Source organism: Epinephelus lanceolatus, chromosome 13, assembly GCF_041903045.1.
Source record: "Epinephelus lanceolatus isolate andai-2023 chromosome 13, ASM4190304v1, whole genome shotgun sequence".
In the NCBI taxonomy this organism is placed as follows: domain Eukaryota; kingdom Metazoa; phylum Chordata; class Actinopteri; order Perciformes; family Serranidae; genus Epinephelus; species Epinephelus lanceolatus.
In genome coordinates, this window is record NC_135746.1 from 22,488,745 (window position 1) to 22,506,594 (window position 17,850).

The following is a 17,850-nucleotide window of genomic DNA, read 5'->3' on the forward strand; positions in this document are numbered from 1 at the left end:
GGAATGAGAGAATGTGATGACTTCAGTATAAAACAGTGACTAAAATCCAAAATTGTATCGCATGTGGAGTTTGCATGCTTGTCCTTGTGGTTTACTTACAGTTCTACACTTCACCCCACAGTACACGGACAGTGATTCCCAATGCATGCTGGGATTTGATCCAGCCCTTCATGAGAAACTGAATGAATGAATGAGTTTCAATCCCTGCATCTCATTTGGTTTCCCGTTAAAATGCTATTCATTTTGCTCAAAAAGGTTGTATGGTACATCATCCATTGACCATTAAAGGATACTTTGACTCTTTTTGGGAAACATGCTTATTTGTTTTCTTGCTGAGAGTTAGAGGAGAAGATCAATACCACTCTTGTCTTTGTCTGATAAATATAAAACTCACTAATGCAACCAAAAGCCTGTTAGCTTTGCTTAGCTTAGACTGGAAGCCTAGCTTAGATTCTACCCTCGTAAAATAACAATTTGTTTTTTTTAACAGAATAAACCATAAAGATAAAAGCCAGCAGCAGCATGCCTGTGCCGAAAACTGCAGTTCCTCTAATGACCACTTGAGGGTGGCATCAAGAGTGAGTCAATCCCCATATAGTCTCGCTCACCAGACCTTTTCCAAGAAAAGAAAGGTCTGGCTGGGCCAACTCTCACTTTAAGATTGGAGAAAAAAACACCCCGGCTGCTTGTATTTCTTTCAACCAATCACAATCCTTCTGGGCGGTGCCACAGCAACAGTGCACTTGCAAAAATATTGCCGGGGGGAAACAGGTTTTGGTGTAACACGCCCACAAAAATATCACCTACAGGACGCGAACCATGGCAGAAAAATGGCTACATCCCCGCAAGATCAAACACAGCAAAAGTTAGTAAAGGATGTGTTGAAAACGGTTGAAAACTGCTACACAACCGGAGGTGGTAGGGCGGGACTTCAGCGGGTGGCTCGTTCTGCCCAATGAGAAGCTGATCTAGGCAGCGAACTTCCGCCCATTCAGACTAATCCCCATATACCCTCATGTTAATGGCCCAACTTTATAACGGACATAAACATGTTTACAGCCTGGTACAAAAAATTGTTTTAGTCTTTGTCTCTGTCTCTGTCTAATTTCTCAGTTCTTGACAATAGTACGGGGTTGAATTTTATATAACTCACAATTAAATGTTATTAAGGCTTAAAGTTCTGCATAATTTAGGGTGTGTTGGCTTTGAGTGACAGGTGGTTGCCTTCTCTTGAGGAGTCGCTATCACAGCGACAGCGTTGGTTAGGTAAGATTCACATAGCCATAGTTGCCCCTATTTCAGTGTGTTTTCAGTTCATGAAAGTTAATTGTAATGTTTTGGTCGCCTTAAAAAGTCTTGTTCATGTTCAGTTTTTCTGGAAAGTACATTTTGTTTTAATGGTTTTATGCCCATTTTTTGCTAGTGGAAATTGACATTAGTATTAGCATCAACACAGATAACCATCGCTGTAAATGCACTATGCTAACGAAGCTAGCAGCTCATGTTAGGATTATCTCCACCCTCTCATCCAAACACGGTTACTTCTGGCTCCAAAAACGGCCAAAATGCCAAATTCAAGGCTTCAAATTAAGAATCCACAAACCAATGGGTGACATTGCAGTGGCTATGTCCTTTATTTTACACAGTCTATCAATAAAACATGTTAAATAGTAAGCTTTAGGAGTGCTGATCAGTTGATTTTGTTCAGACAGAGCCAGGCTAGCTGTTTCCCCATGTTTCCAGTCTTTGTGCTATGCTAAGCCAGCTAAGTTGTTGGTGGGAGCTTCATTTGTACTGTACGGACATCAGATTATTTATGTCCTCATGTAACTCTCTGCATGAAGGCAAATAAGCGTATTCCCAAAATGTCATGTCATGTCAATGTTTTCTAAGTGGAGATTAACACATCACACAGTTCAGAAGTAACAGAGGTAACATGGAATGTGGTCAGAATATATGACCTGACACTTGATTGAAATGCTGTTCAATAATAATGTATGAATAATAGGCAATCATACTTTAAAAAAAAAAAAAGTATTTCAAGTACTTCAATTAACAAAATATCCAGTAACTAAAATGACAAAATAACTGTTAGGTTGTAAAGCATTTGGAAGATATGTTACCAACACATTTCAAAGGTCTTTGCTCGCTTAGACTTTTTCTTAAGTTGCAATGGTGCAAACCGATTTAGTAAATCAGTAAATTTAAACTAGCAGGCGGTCACTGGTAACTTAGGAAAAACTTAGCAATGGTTTTGCAAATAGCTGGTGCAACCAAAATCCTGGAGAGGAGCAGATCTAAAATGATAGTCTGTCGTATCTGACCTGCTTCTGTACCTTTTGTTATTTGGAATAGGAACATTAGTAACGTTCAAACCCTTCACTTTACAAATGATCCAGTTATTACGCAGCTGAAGCCTTTGAAAAGCAAAATAAAATGTCTGCATAAACCCAAATTTTAGACAAAGGAATGATGACCAGGTTTTGGGATGTTGTTGCAAAGCAGAATTGTTGCCCTGAATACTATCCTGAGTTCTAGGGGCTTGCATAGATGACCTGTTTACACAATGTTTTCATGCTAAACTGTCTGTTGTTGAATCAGATGTGAGGTTTGATGGAGTCTGTGTTTTTATCATGCCTCACTCCCTTTGAGTATTTTCGGTGTATTCTCTAGTATTGCTATACAGATGGTCCGCAACTCCAAACTTAATATGGAATGTAATGAGTATGGATAATTGGTCACAATTTACAGTACAGGCTCGTATTGTGAAGACAAGTCGTAACAGGAAGCAACATAACATTTTGATTTGGGAGATTATAATGGTTTTTATGGTCTTAAAGGAACAGTGTGTAAGATTTAGGGGATTTAGTGCCATCTAGTGGTGAGAATGCAGAGTGCGACCAGGTTTTTTAACTGGGAGCTGAATTATCCACAGAGTTCTCTTCCTCTCTAAAACAAATTGACCCAGTGATTTAAATCGGTAAAAACAATGAAAAAAAACATTTCACATAACAAATCAGTGTTTCTCCAATGCTGTTTGGCTTGTTGGAGATGTTCCGCTGGTTCAGCACCTGCTAATGTGTGCTCACCTTTTGTCTCTGATAACTTAAGATCCAGATGTTTAGGAGATTTTAACCAGGAGCTGAATTATCTGCAGAGGTCTCACCTTCTACAAAACAAATGGACACAGTGGTTTAAACTGGTAAAAACACTGAAGAAAGCAGTTTCATGTTACAAATCAGTGTTGTTTTCTCACCCTTCTTTTTACAGTGGCCGAGGTGAAAACGCGAGAATGCAAATGGCCATCTAGAGCCAGTGTTTGGTTTGTCTGCTCTGAGCTACTGTAGAAATATGGTGGAGCAACATGGTGATCTCTGTGGACAGGGAGCCACTCCCTGTGTAGATATAAACAGCTCATTCTAAGCTAACAAAATTATTTTCAGGTGATTATACACTAAAGAAAACACACCTATTATATTCCATTGCTGCCAATATGTCCCCCGAAATCTTACACACTGTTCCTTTAATGTTGGAAAATGTTATGCCCATGCCAGTTTTCACTGCAAGTCTTGTGAGATGGAGGCTGGTTTGGACACAAATAACTGTAATAATTGTACAGTTAAAACTAGCTAAACTGTTTCTAACCCCTACATAATATTTGTTTCAAAAGTTCTGGTATGCCTGATTTTCGTCACTGTTTCCATTAGACATTTATTGTTGTGCATGGTTCGGCTGTTAAATAAATTCGCCATGACTAAGATATTGCATGCACTCATTTGAGAGGAAGGTTTTTTTTTTAGTTCTTTAAAGTAATCCTGTCGTATTATTAAATCTGACACTATCAGTAGTGAATCCAGGCCTCTGCCTATTTCTAGCGTCTTTGATGGCCAGCTCTCTCTGGCTGTCTCTCTGATACGCATCAGCAGCAGCATCAGTTCACGAGAGCTGTGTTATATTATGAGAAAAATCATCTGAAAACATTTAGGGCCTGATTTTTTAAGAACAATGAGATCATGTTTCTTCTGTGTATTACACACTAAGTGCTATCATGAGTGTAAATTCAACATGTTTTAATGGGAAGATGTTGAGATGAGATGACTTTAATAGCTTATGCTCGTCGGTAACAGTTGATCACTAGGCACTTAAATAAGGAGGTAGGCTGAATAAAAATATTGCCAAATATTAAATTAAATGCATCTTTGAGGTTTTAAACCAACTGAGTTGACACTGATTTATTACTAGTATGATGAGGTTTATTACTATGTAGTCGCCCATTATAGAAAATGTACAGTTTATAGTAATTAACAGTTTGAAGACGTGTTGTTGATTCAGTTTGAAGTTCTCGTGTCCTTTAGCCCTCCTGTGCTAAATTATTCATCCACTGCGCTGCTATATTTAGCAAGCCAGGAAGTATAATGTCATCCCAGCCAAGCCGATTTCAGCTAACTTGACATTTCAGCATCTGCATCAGACGTTTATTTTTATACTATGGAAATGTGTTCTTTGAATGTACAGAATTAAATCAGCCAGTATCAAAAGGTTTCACATGCAGCTGTTTAGATTTTAGATGTGGGCCTTACTTAATTTATAAGAGCCATGGGATGTTTTTTGTTTCAGCAAAAGTATTCAGTCATGTTAATTATGTTATGTTTTGACAAGGAGGCTGATATCTTTGCATTTTCCCTCATCATTCACCCATTTCATGTGACTCACATGAACTCATCACTCCTGTGATGTGTGAGTCAATTTCATTTTTCATTCAGACATCCATTAATTGTCATATCCCTTTCATTTCTTGGCAATTTCTTAGGCTACTGCTGAGTCAAAACCCCTGTTAGGCTTCAAATACTAGAAAGTGTTACTCATGTCCTTGTAAATTGTCTGTGACTAACATCTACAAATATGGCATTTACAGTAGGAAGTGACTCCCCTTCGTGTTCCTTGGTTATTTGACTCTTGTCCGTATGGACGGTGTAGGACGATACGTGACACTTTGGCAATTTGGTCCTTTAGAGCCGCATTGTATTTTTAGCAACAGTCTCATCATTAGCATCAAGTCTGTTTTTCCCTGACTGTACTGTAAGGACTTTCCTACATGTACTGTTTCCTGTTTGTTTGAGGCTACAGTACCTTTAGAAACTTGAACAGATCTTTGTATGTGGGAACTTGTAGTTAATTCTGTTGTAAAAAGGAGAAGTAGAAGTCATAGTTAGCCCTACCCTGGTGTAAAGAGGGTTCTCACTCTGTGCCTGTGTCATTATATTCCTTGCTCAGATAAGTCTGGCAGCTGTGGGTCATAGAGAGGTCTCCACACAGGAGCCGTTTCTGTGCAGGGAGCGGTGGTCGTGATTGAGGCAGCCTTCGTTGCGATGCACAATGAGCACTGGAAAGTACAGAGCGTCCTGATAGGCTGGAGGGTTCTCCTCACTGCTCTGTTGGCCTGACAGACAGCGCGTGCTCTCTGTGGGGCAGGACCGCTCGTTCAGGCTCCCGCTGCTCCTCCACAGGCAGCTCCGTCTGGAGCCGTACAGCCGGCCCAGCGAGAAGCGGCTGGCGCTGAAGGGGATGCGGGGGCTCCCCGTGTTGCAGATGCTGAGGGCACTGCGAGAGAAGATGGAGGAGCTGCTGATGGCGCGGTGGCAGCGTTCGCAGTTCTGCCTGTAGCTACCATAGCCTCCACATACGGAGTAGTTGTTACAGCTCCCTGAGAGCTGGGCCAGGTCCATGAGAACTGCCTCTGAGTAGCTGGGCACCAGCTGCTGGTTGGAGCGGATGTGCCACTCCAGCTCCGTGCTGTCGATTGTGTTGACTCGTGGGATGTGTCTGCAATGTGGCCGCTCCTCAGATGGTGTTACTGGCACATAGTCAAAGCCAAACAGCTTCTCTACATGGTAGTGTACACAGGCAGTGCGGTACTCAGTCAGCACCCGCAGAGGCCAGGAGAGGGTGAAAGCAGCTGCCACCCAGAAAGTGGAGTTGGCTGCGTACCAGGGAAGGTGATTAGGGTCAGAAAAGGCAATCATATACTCCTTAAAGTCTACATTCTTCAGGTGCATCCCCTCCCTGGCTTCCATGTAGTCATCCAGGCCCTCGTTCTCTGTGAAGAATCTGGCCCGCTGGGTCAGGTACGAGTTCTCTGACTCCACGTTGGCAAAGCTAAAGCACTTAGTGAACCTCAGCCTGGTGATGGGGAAGTCCTCCAGGCCCAGCAGGTGCTTCGAGATGTCCTTAACCCCACAGTTCCCATAATCAAACTCCGCCTCAGCCACATGGGTGTTGACACGCTCATGGTAGACCTGCGTGGTGGTGTAGGCATCCCCGTTACGGTAGCGCGTCACCTGCCGCGTCCTTCTGATATAATGATAGCTAATGGCCTTCCACCAGATGCAGGGTGTAGCCTGCTGCATCCTCTGGATGCGCTCCCCCACACTGTCCACGTCCACCTTGTACTGCAGCTCGTTCCTGGTGTAGCAGTGCCAACACTCCACCAGGTAGACCACGTAGAGCATGACCAGGAAGGCCAGAGGGATGTAGATGTAGCCGTTGGAGCAGGGGCTGTCGTGGTACATCATAGACTTTCCCTTGTAGGCGCTGTCGAAGGAGAGGCGTGTGACCTTGGTCACCTGACACCAGGCCATCACGCCGACGCAGCCATACATCAGAAGGGACAGCAGCAGGCATTTCCAGTGAGTTTCCTGACACAAGGATTTAGTGAGGGACTGTTTCTGGGGCCGCTGCTACAAAGAAGATGAGAAAACAGCAATAAGTCAATGGAACAGTACTGTAGATATATTTTTATTCAACATAGTATTTCAGCATAATCAATACTGTTTAGCTAGGCAGTAATTATTATATATATCTTGGAGGAGTTGTATTGTATCGATACAGGAAAGCCAAGTATCGATTCTTTTATTTTATAGATTATTAAAATTGTGACCAAAAAATAAACCGTGGTGGAATACAACACATTCTCACTCCGATTTCATCACATATATTTACGTTTGGTCATGGACTTTCCACGTCCACGTATGACTTGAAAGGTACCCTGGGTGTGTTGGTTGTTGACCTTCTGGGACACCATGTCAAGTTCTGACTATTACATGCATTGTATTTTTTCAAAATACACTTCTGTTTTCACCGGAAATTTAACATTTACATACAGTCTCTATAAAAGCACTACAGCGGTACAGCATCATGAATTTACGTGTTTTTTTTCCTCCAACAACTAAAACATGGTTAGGTTTAGGCAACAAAAGCAAGTGGCTTTAGAATCTTATGGGACGCAAACACCGCACTCTAAAGTGAAAGTCAGTATTTGTTGGACCCATCCACCCCTCCCCCCGGCTCCTTTCAGACTTTCGCCGTCTTATCTTTCGTCCTTGTCCCGCCATGCTTCCCTCTGATGCCACTGGGCGCCATTAAACTATAACGGCAACCGTCCGCATATTATGCAGACATTAAAGGACGCCTTTTTTCGTTGGTATCTGATGCTGCAAGTCACTGCCCAAGTGCTGGATTTTAACAACCTCGGAGTGAGACTGGGCTCAATGAACAGACTGAAACCTAATTTGATAAAACAAATGTTGACAAACTTTGTTTCTTTTTGGGACACAATTTTCAGTTGAAGAAAGGTATTAAATCGCAATGTACTGCAATATATGTTGCTGTAATACTCCTTGCACAATCGCAATGATATTGTATCGTAACTTAAGTCTCGTGATAATATCGTATCATGGGGCCTCTGGTGATTCCCACCTCTTGTAGGTACAATCACTGTCAAACACTGTGCTGCCTTTATTTCATTACTTTTATATGTATTTAAAAGGGTGAAAACTACAATGTCATTTGAGTTTTATAAGCCTAAATCACTGTCGATTGTTATAGGTATTGTAAAGTTTTAGTATGTCATAAAAAGGTCATAAAAAGTCATGGTATAGTATGTCAGACAAAATTATAGTGTGTTCACTTTTCCTGAATGGCCTCCAATGATACGCTGGCTCCCTAAAATGGCACTCAGTCATCAAACTTTGAGAACCCCTCGTCTAATCTTGTTGTTTCAAAATGCTCTAGAATGGTCTATTCAGCTGTTTAGTGTCCTCAAACTTCTCCCAGGCTTCCCTCAAGGGTTTGGTTGTAATGCTCAATGGGTGGTTATGGCCCTGCTGTTTAGATTCTTGACTCAAGGTTCATCTGTGTGTATTCACATAATTCCTCAGAATATAACCTCAAAGCCATAGGGAAGATAAAGGGTTATATTATCTGTAATTACACACTGCAGTATAAAAGTGTAATTTAATTGATGAACATGACCTAAATTTGTTTTTGGTACAAAGTTAGAAGCAGTTAAAAAGTGGTGGCTCATGCATATAAAATATTCAAGGAAATATTCTGCGTTGTAAGTGCTTTTGCATAGTTTATGCATGAGCTGCGAGCTGACTGCTCATGCCTCGGCCTGCGCTTGTTATAATCAAACGACTCACCCACTCTCATAATCAAATTCAAGATAAATGTCTGCTTAATGCAAAAGAACAATGTTAAGTATATACGTTGATACCAGTAAGGAGCAGTGTGAATCTGTTTGCTGTGTGGGTGTGCACGTGGCCATGGTGCGTGCCTTTTATATAAATATAATATCTGAGAATATAAAAGAAGTAAAAAGAGCAGAAATATTCTGAGGGGTAGATTACACATTTAATGTCAAGCCAGCCAGAAAAAAGCAGCCGTTTGACTCTGGCAGCATAAAGCTGGTGCCATCCTTTATCACCGCGGGGCACAGCAAGCCCCAGTGCATGCATCAAGAGCTAGTCACGCCTTTTGGGAACACTGCCACACAAACCTGGCAGAGATTCAAAAGCCCCGGGAAGGAAGAATTATAACAAAATCCATTCAAAAAAAATTAGCATAACAGATAATGCACCTTAGCAGAGCTTACTGTGTGTAGACATAAAACATTTGTACTGTAGCAGCAGTGATTCAGTTTGAAAACAAAGGTTATCCCCTCCATCTCTTACATAGGTCAGCGCCTGCATAAGTGTGACCACAACAACCAGCACCACTGCATTGATGTATTGAATTCAATATGTCAGCTCTGTGCTCTTCGAGTGACAGACAAGTATAAATAATAGATGTTTTTCCTCCGTAATTATCCTCCCCACCTTGGCCACATGGTCCCCAGGTCCCTTACCAACCCGAGGCTACACCCCACGGGGTAGAAGGGATTAGCATTGACATTCCCTGTTGAGAATCTGCAGAAGGAGTATTTACTCACTAGCATCCTGCACACGCTCGGCAACTATAATCAATATAACATGACATACTTTGTGGCTCATGTTACACTTTACAGCCTCGGTTCAAGCAGCAGGAACGATGACGAACAGTCGAAACACTTTTATGGTGAGCAAATGTACCTGTACGTGGCTGTGGCTTAAATGAAAAACAAATATAATCTTAAAGCAGCTGTCATAGATAGATATTTGCAGATATGTAAATGAAGGTGTAGCTCACAAAATTTAATTGGACGCCAGTTTCAGCCCTGACTTTAAGAATTATACCAGAGATGAGTAGACGCTTCAGGAACAGTGAGTTGAAGGCTTAGTGTCTTACTTTAAAATGACATTTTAATTAAAAAACTCCCTGCTTAAGATCATCACAGAGCTGTTCATCAGGGCTATGGATCGCAGAGAAGGAAGGAAGTGACTCACCACATGAACACAGTGGTGTTGACATTTTTGATAGGTTAGACAAAGGCATTCCTGTGGCCTGGTTGAGTAGCATGAAAGACCTCATATTAAGCATACTGGGGGGAAAATACCTCAAACGTTTGTCATGCAAAGACAAAAAACACCAGTATTTGTGGTTTTTGGGGTGTAAAATGGTGTAAAGAGCCTCTGAGGTTCACTCAGATGGAGGCTCTGTTATTATATTTGACATTTGTTTGCAGCTGTGTTGTGTGTTTTGTACTGTCCCACACACAAGGAAGTAGGTAAAGAAATGTAAAACTAAACATAGAGAACAGAGCACAACTATTATTTTTTAGGATATTCAGCATACCAGCCTGCATGCTGATATCAGTTTTACCTTTGTGATTGGTCAGAATTTCCATGTGGGAAAAATCCAGGAAGTAAACCAAATGTTGAAGAAGAGTACACTTGCAAGATAAATGTGACACTTTCTAATGTCACAATGGAGGGACAACTACGCAGGTTGATTTTAGCGCTGCTCATCGTGTAACTGTAACATGCTCATGTTTAACCCAAACAATGTGTCATGTGACTGCAGTTGGTTCGGATCGAGGTCGGAACACTTTCTCACCACAAACAAACTGCACCAGAGTTAGTTTGTAACCGGACTGAGACCACCTCTTCAAGACGGTGATGGTCCGGTTGTTTTGGTGCACACCTAAGTGTGATTGCTGGGTTCACACCTGCCAAAACAAACTGCACTTAGGGGACAAACAAACTTGAGTTCGATTGAACTGAACCAAACAGGGCAGGTGTGAAAGCACCCTAAAAGCCAACCCCAGATTCACTCTCATGTGGCGTGTCACCTCACTATATTTGTGGTTTTTTTGGTGCTGCGTCTCTTGGATGCCTGCTGCTTACAGTCTGGCAGCTGTTTGCTACCTTTTTATAAAGCCCCGAGGCCAGAGTCTCACACTTAGGAAAACCCTTCATAGTATATCTTTAAATTTCCAAACTAAAAGAGCCTCCAACTGGAATTAAAGTTGTCATCTCTGCAGGGAGAATAAAATCCTTAAACCAGTCTGTTATGAAATGTAATCAATATTTTAGAAAACAAATGTCTCAGTCAGAACCTTCACGACTGGAGAAGCTTCACAAGTCATGAGACCACGGCGGTGCCTTTAACTAAGTGCCTCTCATACTCATGGGCACTTTTCTCTTGACATAATAAGACCAGTGGGGGTTATATAAAAACCCTCTTGTGTAATGGATATGTAACTTGTCTAACATGTGTGTTTGAAGGGGAAGTCTACGCAGTGACAGTGAGGAAATGGAAAAACACATTGCGTTTCTTACTCAGGCAAAAGATCCCTAATGAGTGTAATTTTTATTTCTCATGCAAAGCGTGCATCTGTCTTTTTTTAATGGTGTCAGTATAATTTAGGGATGTTGGCAGCAAGAGAATATGGTTGGTTATTATAGTATTTTGAGTCTATCCTCACAGAGAGTTTGGGAGCAGGACTTCTTTGTTATTAAAGTAACAAACCCACATCTATTTTGTTCCAGGGAGGAGGTTTCTTAGTGTGAAGAAAACATACATATTCTCTAATTGTACACATGACTTTCATTTTCCTGTGGACCAATTTGGACCCTTTCCAGGACCCACAATAGGTCCCAGAACCACATTTTGGAAGCTTGTCTGGAGGGGAGACAAACAGGACTACATACATGCGCGTTCACGCTCTCGGGTGCGCGCTTGGACGCACAAGTTCATATATTAGCCTACTGCATATATCTATGTAAGCCCATTAATAACAGCTGTATTAATGCAACTAATTCCCACGTGTTCCGTGTGCACAGGCCCCAGTTAGACCTTAATCTCCTAAATCTGATTATTATAGTGAGATTATTTGGATTTCACTGTGATAACAATGCAATATGTCTCACTAATTAAAGGCTGATTTGCCCCCCGTGCGTTTGGGTAAGAAAATTGGCCTCCACATTGCAAACAATGATGCGTCCTCACCTCCTCTCTCGGGCTGTCCGGCTCCTCTTCGGGGACGGTGGTGGTGCTGCTCTCACTGGCCGTTGCAGCCGATGCTGGGGACATGATGACAGCGGTACAGAAACCGGGTCATGGATCTCCTGATGGGATGGGGGTTTTCCAAATCAGGGTGAAACATAAAGACATCGAGAACACCTCTGTGCATCATCCAAACAGAAACCCGTCCGGCCGGAGCACAGATGGAAACAAAACACGCATCATCCCAGCAGCAGCAGCATCTTCCAGGTGGGCAGACGTCGCCGGGTATCGCCTACGGGGATCCGGTCATTGTGCCTCGGAAAATAGACCGAGATTCCTCCCGCAATGCACGGACTGAGATACTGACGGAGACTGCTGCAAAGGATGGATGCAATGTGAGGAAATGGCACAGGCGGCAGTCAGCTCCTCTCCCTGTAGGCAGTGCCCATGGCAGCCAGAGGAGCTGTGAAGCAGGACAAAGACGACGGGCACGTGTGAGCAGCCACCCTGACACTACAATGTAAATAACACACACACACACACACATCCCCGGTCAAGTCATTCACAACACAGAGGCGGTGCTGCAGAGAGGAGCCCACCCCCCTGCATCCCATTAGCTGCATTAACTTCTCTGGATGGGCCAATTATTTATTATAATATTAATGATATCCCATTTAAAACATAAGGCTACTGTATGAAATATTTTTTCAAAAAAGAGTTGGTTACTGCAGAAATACACAGCTAAACAGACCCATGCTTGGCTTTTTATATTATTATATTTTATCAATATTCAGCCCACAGAGTAAACTCATTACTGAGCACCACAGACACACTATGCAAGACAAACAGCATGATGCATTTAGTACAACAGCCCATGTGATGTTCATTACAATAAATTATTAATACATAATTATAGGCATTAACAGTGCCGGACCTAGCACATTTGGCGGCCAAGCCCCCCCCCCCAGCTCCCCCATCCCAATATATATTCTGTTAGTAATAGTATTGCAATTATTTCTAACAAGAACTAGTGATGGGCAAAGCAGTTCTTTAGATTTTACTGAATCATTAGAATCAGTTCATTAAAAAGATTCGTTCAAAAGATTCGTTTACCGAATCGTTCAGTGCTTGGCGGGAGGGGCCCTGACTGTGTACTGCGTAGTCCGACTCACTGAACTGATACACGGCTGAGCTGCTGCTGCGACTGCCCTGCACTGGTGAGTCTCATTATTGGCCAGCCTAACGTTTTAAGTTTGTTTATCTGGAAACTAAATCTGTTAAAACAATGGGGAGGTGTGTGATTGTGTTCATGTGGCTTGACTCCTGGCTACATTAGCCATTCGCATGGAGAGAAGGGTCCCTATGAAAGTGTATCGCTGAGAAGAAATGATTTGAATCACTCAGGGATCGGTTCGTTCACCGAGTGATTCGTTCACCAAGTGATTCGTTCACCGAGTGATTCATCACGCGGTAGGCAGTCCTCCCTGCACCCTTGCTGCTTGCGACTCGTGAGCGATTCATCGTTCGTACGGACCGAATCTGCAGTTCCACTCCCGCCCTGCACACTCGCTGCTGAACTCAACTGAACTGAGAAATGAACGAATCCGTTCCAGAAGTGATTCAGTTCAGTACATTCACTCAACAGATTCGTTCTTTTAAACGATTCATTCGTTCGCGAACGACACAACACTAACAAGAACAAGAGCTTGAGAAAGATAGAACAACTAAACAATTTACTAACTAACGATAAAAAAAATTCTGTGTTTGCAAATGTCAATTTCTTGTTTTTGTACTGTGCCCCGAATGCGTTTGCCTTTTCATTTTTCCTTATGCTTTGTTCATACTAGGAGCAACAAAGCAACAGGCTAAGTTATTTTCAATGGAAGTTGATGACATGAAGCGACAAACTGATACCCGACACTTGTTGCTGGAGCCTGGTCTCACTCTTAAGTCGTCGAAATCCGGGGCTTGGGCAGTGAATTTCAGCATCAGAAACCAACAAAAAAGAGGCATCCTTTAATGTCGGCATGATGCGCGGCAGGTTGGTGTTATAGTCTAACAGCGCCCAGTGGCGTCAGGGGAAACGCGGTGAGACAAGGTCAAAAGTTAAGGCAGTAAAAGTGCAACTGGGGCATGCGGGTGGGGTGGTGGACGGGTCCAACAAACACAGACTTTTGCCCGAGAGAGCATCCCGTAAGATTCCAAAGCCAAACCCTGTTCTTTTTTCCTAAACCTAACCACATGCATTTGTTGTTGGAGGGAAAAAAATGTCGATTCACGGTGTTGTTCCAACGTAGTGCTTTTATTTTGAAAGAGATTGTATATAAACTTTAAATAATCTTCGTAAACAGAAGTGTATACAATGCATGTAACAGGCAGAACTTGACATGGCGTCCCAGAATGGCAACAACCAACACACCCAGGGTACCTTGCACCTCGTATCTGGACGTGGAAAGTCCATGACCAAACGTTAATGTGTCGAGGTCGGAGTGACAATGTGTTGGTTGCTGCGAACAGGTGTGACATTGTACAAATAGAAATTGAGCTAGCCTCGACTTTTTTCAGCGCTCCAATGATGCGGTGAAGCACCAACCAATCAATCACTCGTAACTACGTTAACGAGTGATTGAGCAACACTTCAGCTGCGACTCTTCGATAATGTAGCTGGTCACACTGTTGCTGTGTCGCTTGTAGTGTGAACACAGCTTTACACCACACAAACATTCCCCTTATGTTCAATTTTGGCGCCCTACCCCCCCTAGATGGCACCCTATGGCTTCCTATGCCACCTACAGGAACATCTACCACTGTTTATAATCATGTCTTGAAATTTGAATGTAGAGAAAATGTCAGAGCTCGACGTCACTTTCAAACTGTATAGTCAAGACCAAACTTGGTTTGAGTGGTTCATGAAGTGGTTTGTGTTTTTCTTGTGGTGATACCTTGTGAGCAGCAGGTGACTGAAGTTCAGTCCCATACAGAATTCTATATACCACTACCCTTTAGACTTAATCCATATTTATGATTACAGACAGAAAGAAAAAGATGAAGAGCGTTGTATTAAAGAATTCCCCACATTCCTGCCAGCTCTGTTTCTCCTCTGTAAACATAACTATTCACACAGGAGCCCTTTATCCTACAACCCTGGCACACACGTCCCTGTTTATCATAGCCCACAGTATGGACATTGGACTGGACTGTTGGCACAAAATGGATTAAGTAAACATAACAGTAGATGACATGAAAACAGATGGCGGCTCTTGGCAGCAGTAAAGGCTTCTCTCTGACAGTCAGTATTGTTTTATGGACTATATTTATGATGAATCTGGCCCTCAGCAGCAGCTATGTAAGTGAGCCCTCTAACGGCCAAACCACAACAAGCATTTTCATGACAGAAAAGGAAACAAGAAATGATAGCTGGGTTATTCCTGAACTTTTGGGAGGTCAGAAATGGCAGCTTTAAACCTGTGCTTATGTGCATTATCTTTTCCTGTATACAAGCTCAACCCAGAGTGTAAAAATACGGGAACAAATGGAACATTTTTCCCCCTCTAGATTCAGATAAATTAAGTTATTGTGTGATTGTATCAATGGAAAGATACTGGAGTATGTAGAGCAAGCATGCATGCTGTGAAGTTATATAATACTGTATGTCAAAGTGCAGATTGACATTACAGTTGCTCCTCCACAAGCTTATTTTCGACCTGCAGCACTAACAATCATTCCGTGTCAATGCCAAATTAAATTGGACAAGATTATGAAAACCTGTTTGTTCAGGTTTTGTAACTTCTCAGGAAAAGGTCTAAAATCCCTTGAATAATAAAGTGTGGTTTCATGCTGCAACCAGTGACAAGCCCGCTACCGTACAGATTAGGACTTCCGGTTATGGCTTTAGAAAATAAAACTTATGTGTGTGGTTGAAGAATACAGCTTACTCAAGGGAAGTTCAAGGGAGAAAGTATTCGTTGTGTTATTTCGGTACTTGAATCAGAGCCAGTTATGAAAATGAGGACTTGTACGAACATGGCTTCTGTGACAGACTTGACTTACTTGAGACGTGACAGCAACAACAGTGTAAAGTTTTGACAGACACTAACTTTGCCTTGCACAGCTGCACAGGTTCAGCATTTGATTTTAAGTTAATGTATTTATGGAACTTTATGACCCTAAAGGCTTAAAGGATCCCGTAAGCGTGTTTGCAAGTTTTAGCTCTTTAACTAAACCATGAACATGTAAACTTAATATTTTTGCTGATCATTTTGACCACATGTTTTGTCAGTGCTACATTATTGTTGCATGGGAATGTATTTTAAGCACACACTGATTTGAGAGGTCTGAATTCTGTGACCTCAGGGGTGGATTATGAGACAGTGACCCCTGGGTATAGATATGCAAAAGGCCGCACCACCTCCCTCTCCTGCATAGGAGCAAGACACACAGACTTTGCTGTGGTTTCACCTCTTTTGTGGCTGTTGTTGCTGCATGTTTCTTAATCAGTAGGCATCTTTATGTCATTTTGTGTCTCTTTGTGGTCTTTCTGTGTCTCTTCCTGGTCCACACGTGTTAATTTGTCATTTTGAAAGTGAAGGCCAGGGGCCACTGACACTTTCGGCCTCTGGTTCTGTGCCAGTCATCCATCCAACCTCATAACAGTAATGCAACTTTGACAAACATTAAAGCAGACTTGATGTTCACTGTGATGGATTATCTTAATTATCTGATCATTCATGGTTTCTAATTGTTTGATTTTTTTTATATTTTATTCTATTGAAATATATGTTGTACCACTTTTATTTCCCAGCATGAAGATCTGTGTGTTGTTTAAAAGATTTTTATACACTGTCTGGAAAAGTACATAATCCACTTATTAATATGTTCCGATCTCCTGTCTATTTCAATGGACAAAGCTTTTCTAGGATGTTTAGATCTATGATTACTGTCACCTGACTCCACCCAAATGCACAAACTTATTTTTTGGAATGTCTATAAGCCAATTACAGTGTTCCACCTCATCTAAAGTGGACTGCAGTAGAGCCCCCTTTATTAACAAGCATGACCAACTGTGAGGCAATTAGGAAGTGAAAGGCATGTTTCAGTCTTTAAATCATATTGTGAAAATACATAACTTGTGTTTAAGCTGTGTTTAAAGTAAACATGAGACATGTTATATTAATAACACATGTCAAAATATCAGGTGAAAGATTTCCAGCTTTCACTCAGGAATTTTTCAAAAATATCTGTCTATTGGAGTGGACAGTAGGTCTGAATGTCACCTGATGATAAATAGGGAAGTACTGTTTAAATGGGGAAATACTGCTCTAAATTTATATCAGTAATAATATAATTAGCTTATATTGTATTCTATTGATTATGTACAAAAAAATATTAATCTCAGGAGGTTTTCAATATACTGTTTTCTGGGAATACTACATAAATCAAGTGTATTTTGAGTCGTGATAACACAGATACAGTTCAAAATATAGAGGCAATGTGTTTTAAAGCATCACTTTATTGAAAAACAGTTATCATAAGACCATTTATTGCCATTTTACTATTGGGGGATTTCTGCATTAAGTCTCTACATCCATAGAGTGCCCCTGGAATGAGTCCCAAAACCCAGAAATGAGTTAGCATTTTACCCCTCACAGGTCCCTCGTCTCAAAGTCAGTGCCTTTTTTTTTAACAGGTTTTTGGTTAGATGCCTGAAATAATGAGAGACTTATGTCAGTATATACCCCACTTGCGAACTTTGACGCTTCTATTTAGCTTGAAAAAGGCGGTTGCTAATAAGAAGCTAAATCAAACCAGAGAATGTAACACTGAGCCACGCCGAACACGCTTGTAAATCTTGTTATGGTGGTGACTTAGGTCAAATGACTATAGTGTAGTTTGTTTATAGCCTAATGTTAGCGTTGTACTTCTAGCAATTGCATTTGGACATCAATAATCATGAAAGTGAAGATTATCTTACTGAACAAAACATATAAGTATCATTGATGTTGGGGCGTTGGTGGCTTAGTGGTAGAGCAGGCGCCCCATGTACAAGGCTGTTGCTGCAGCGGCCGGGTTTGACTCCAGCCTGTGGGCCTGTGCTGCATGTCTCTCTCTCTCTCTCTCTCCCCCTTTCACACTTCACTATCCTATCAA

At 41.8% G+C, this 17,850-nt stretch overlaps 1 protein-coding gene across 2 annotated transcripts; it reads right to left on the reverse strand.

Moving 5' to 3' along the window:
- Positions 1-4,791: 4,791 nt before the first annotated feature.
- On the reverse strand, positions 4,792-12,222 carry tmem151ba (transmembrane protein 151Ba). Of its 2 annotated transcripts, none has more exons than XM_078173889.1 (2): positions 11,707-12,222; positions 4,792-6,734 (listed from the first exon to the last, which is right to left on the reverse strand). In XM_078173889.1, exons 1-2 carry the CDS (start codon positions 11,788-11,790, stop codon positions 5,295-5,297), a joined length of 1,524 nt encoding a protein of 507 aa, XP_078030015.1. In that variant the 5' UTR covers positions 11,791-12,222; the 3' UTR covers positions 4,792-5,294. The 2 variants fall into 2 exon arrangements, with proteins under 2 accessions (XP_078030015.1, XP_033504129.1); XM_033648238.2 differs by having other exon boundaries at positions 4,792-6,737.
- Positions 12,223-17,850: the final 5,628 nt, after the last annotated feature.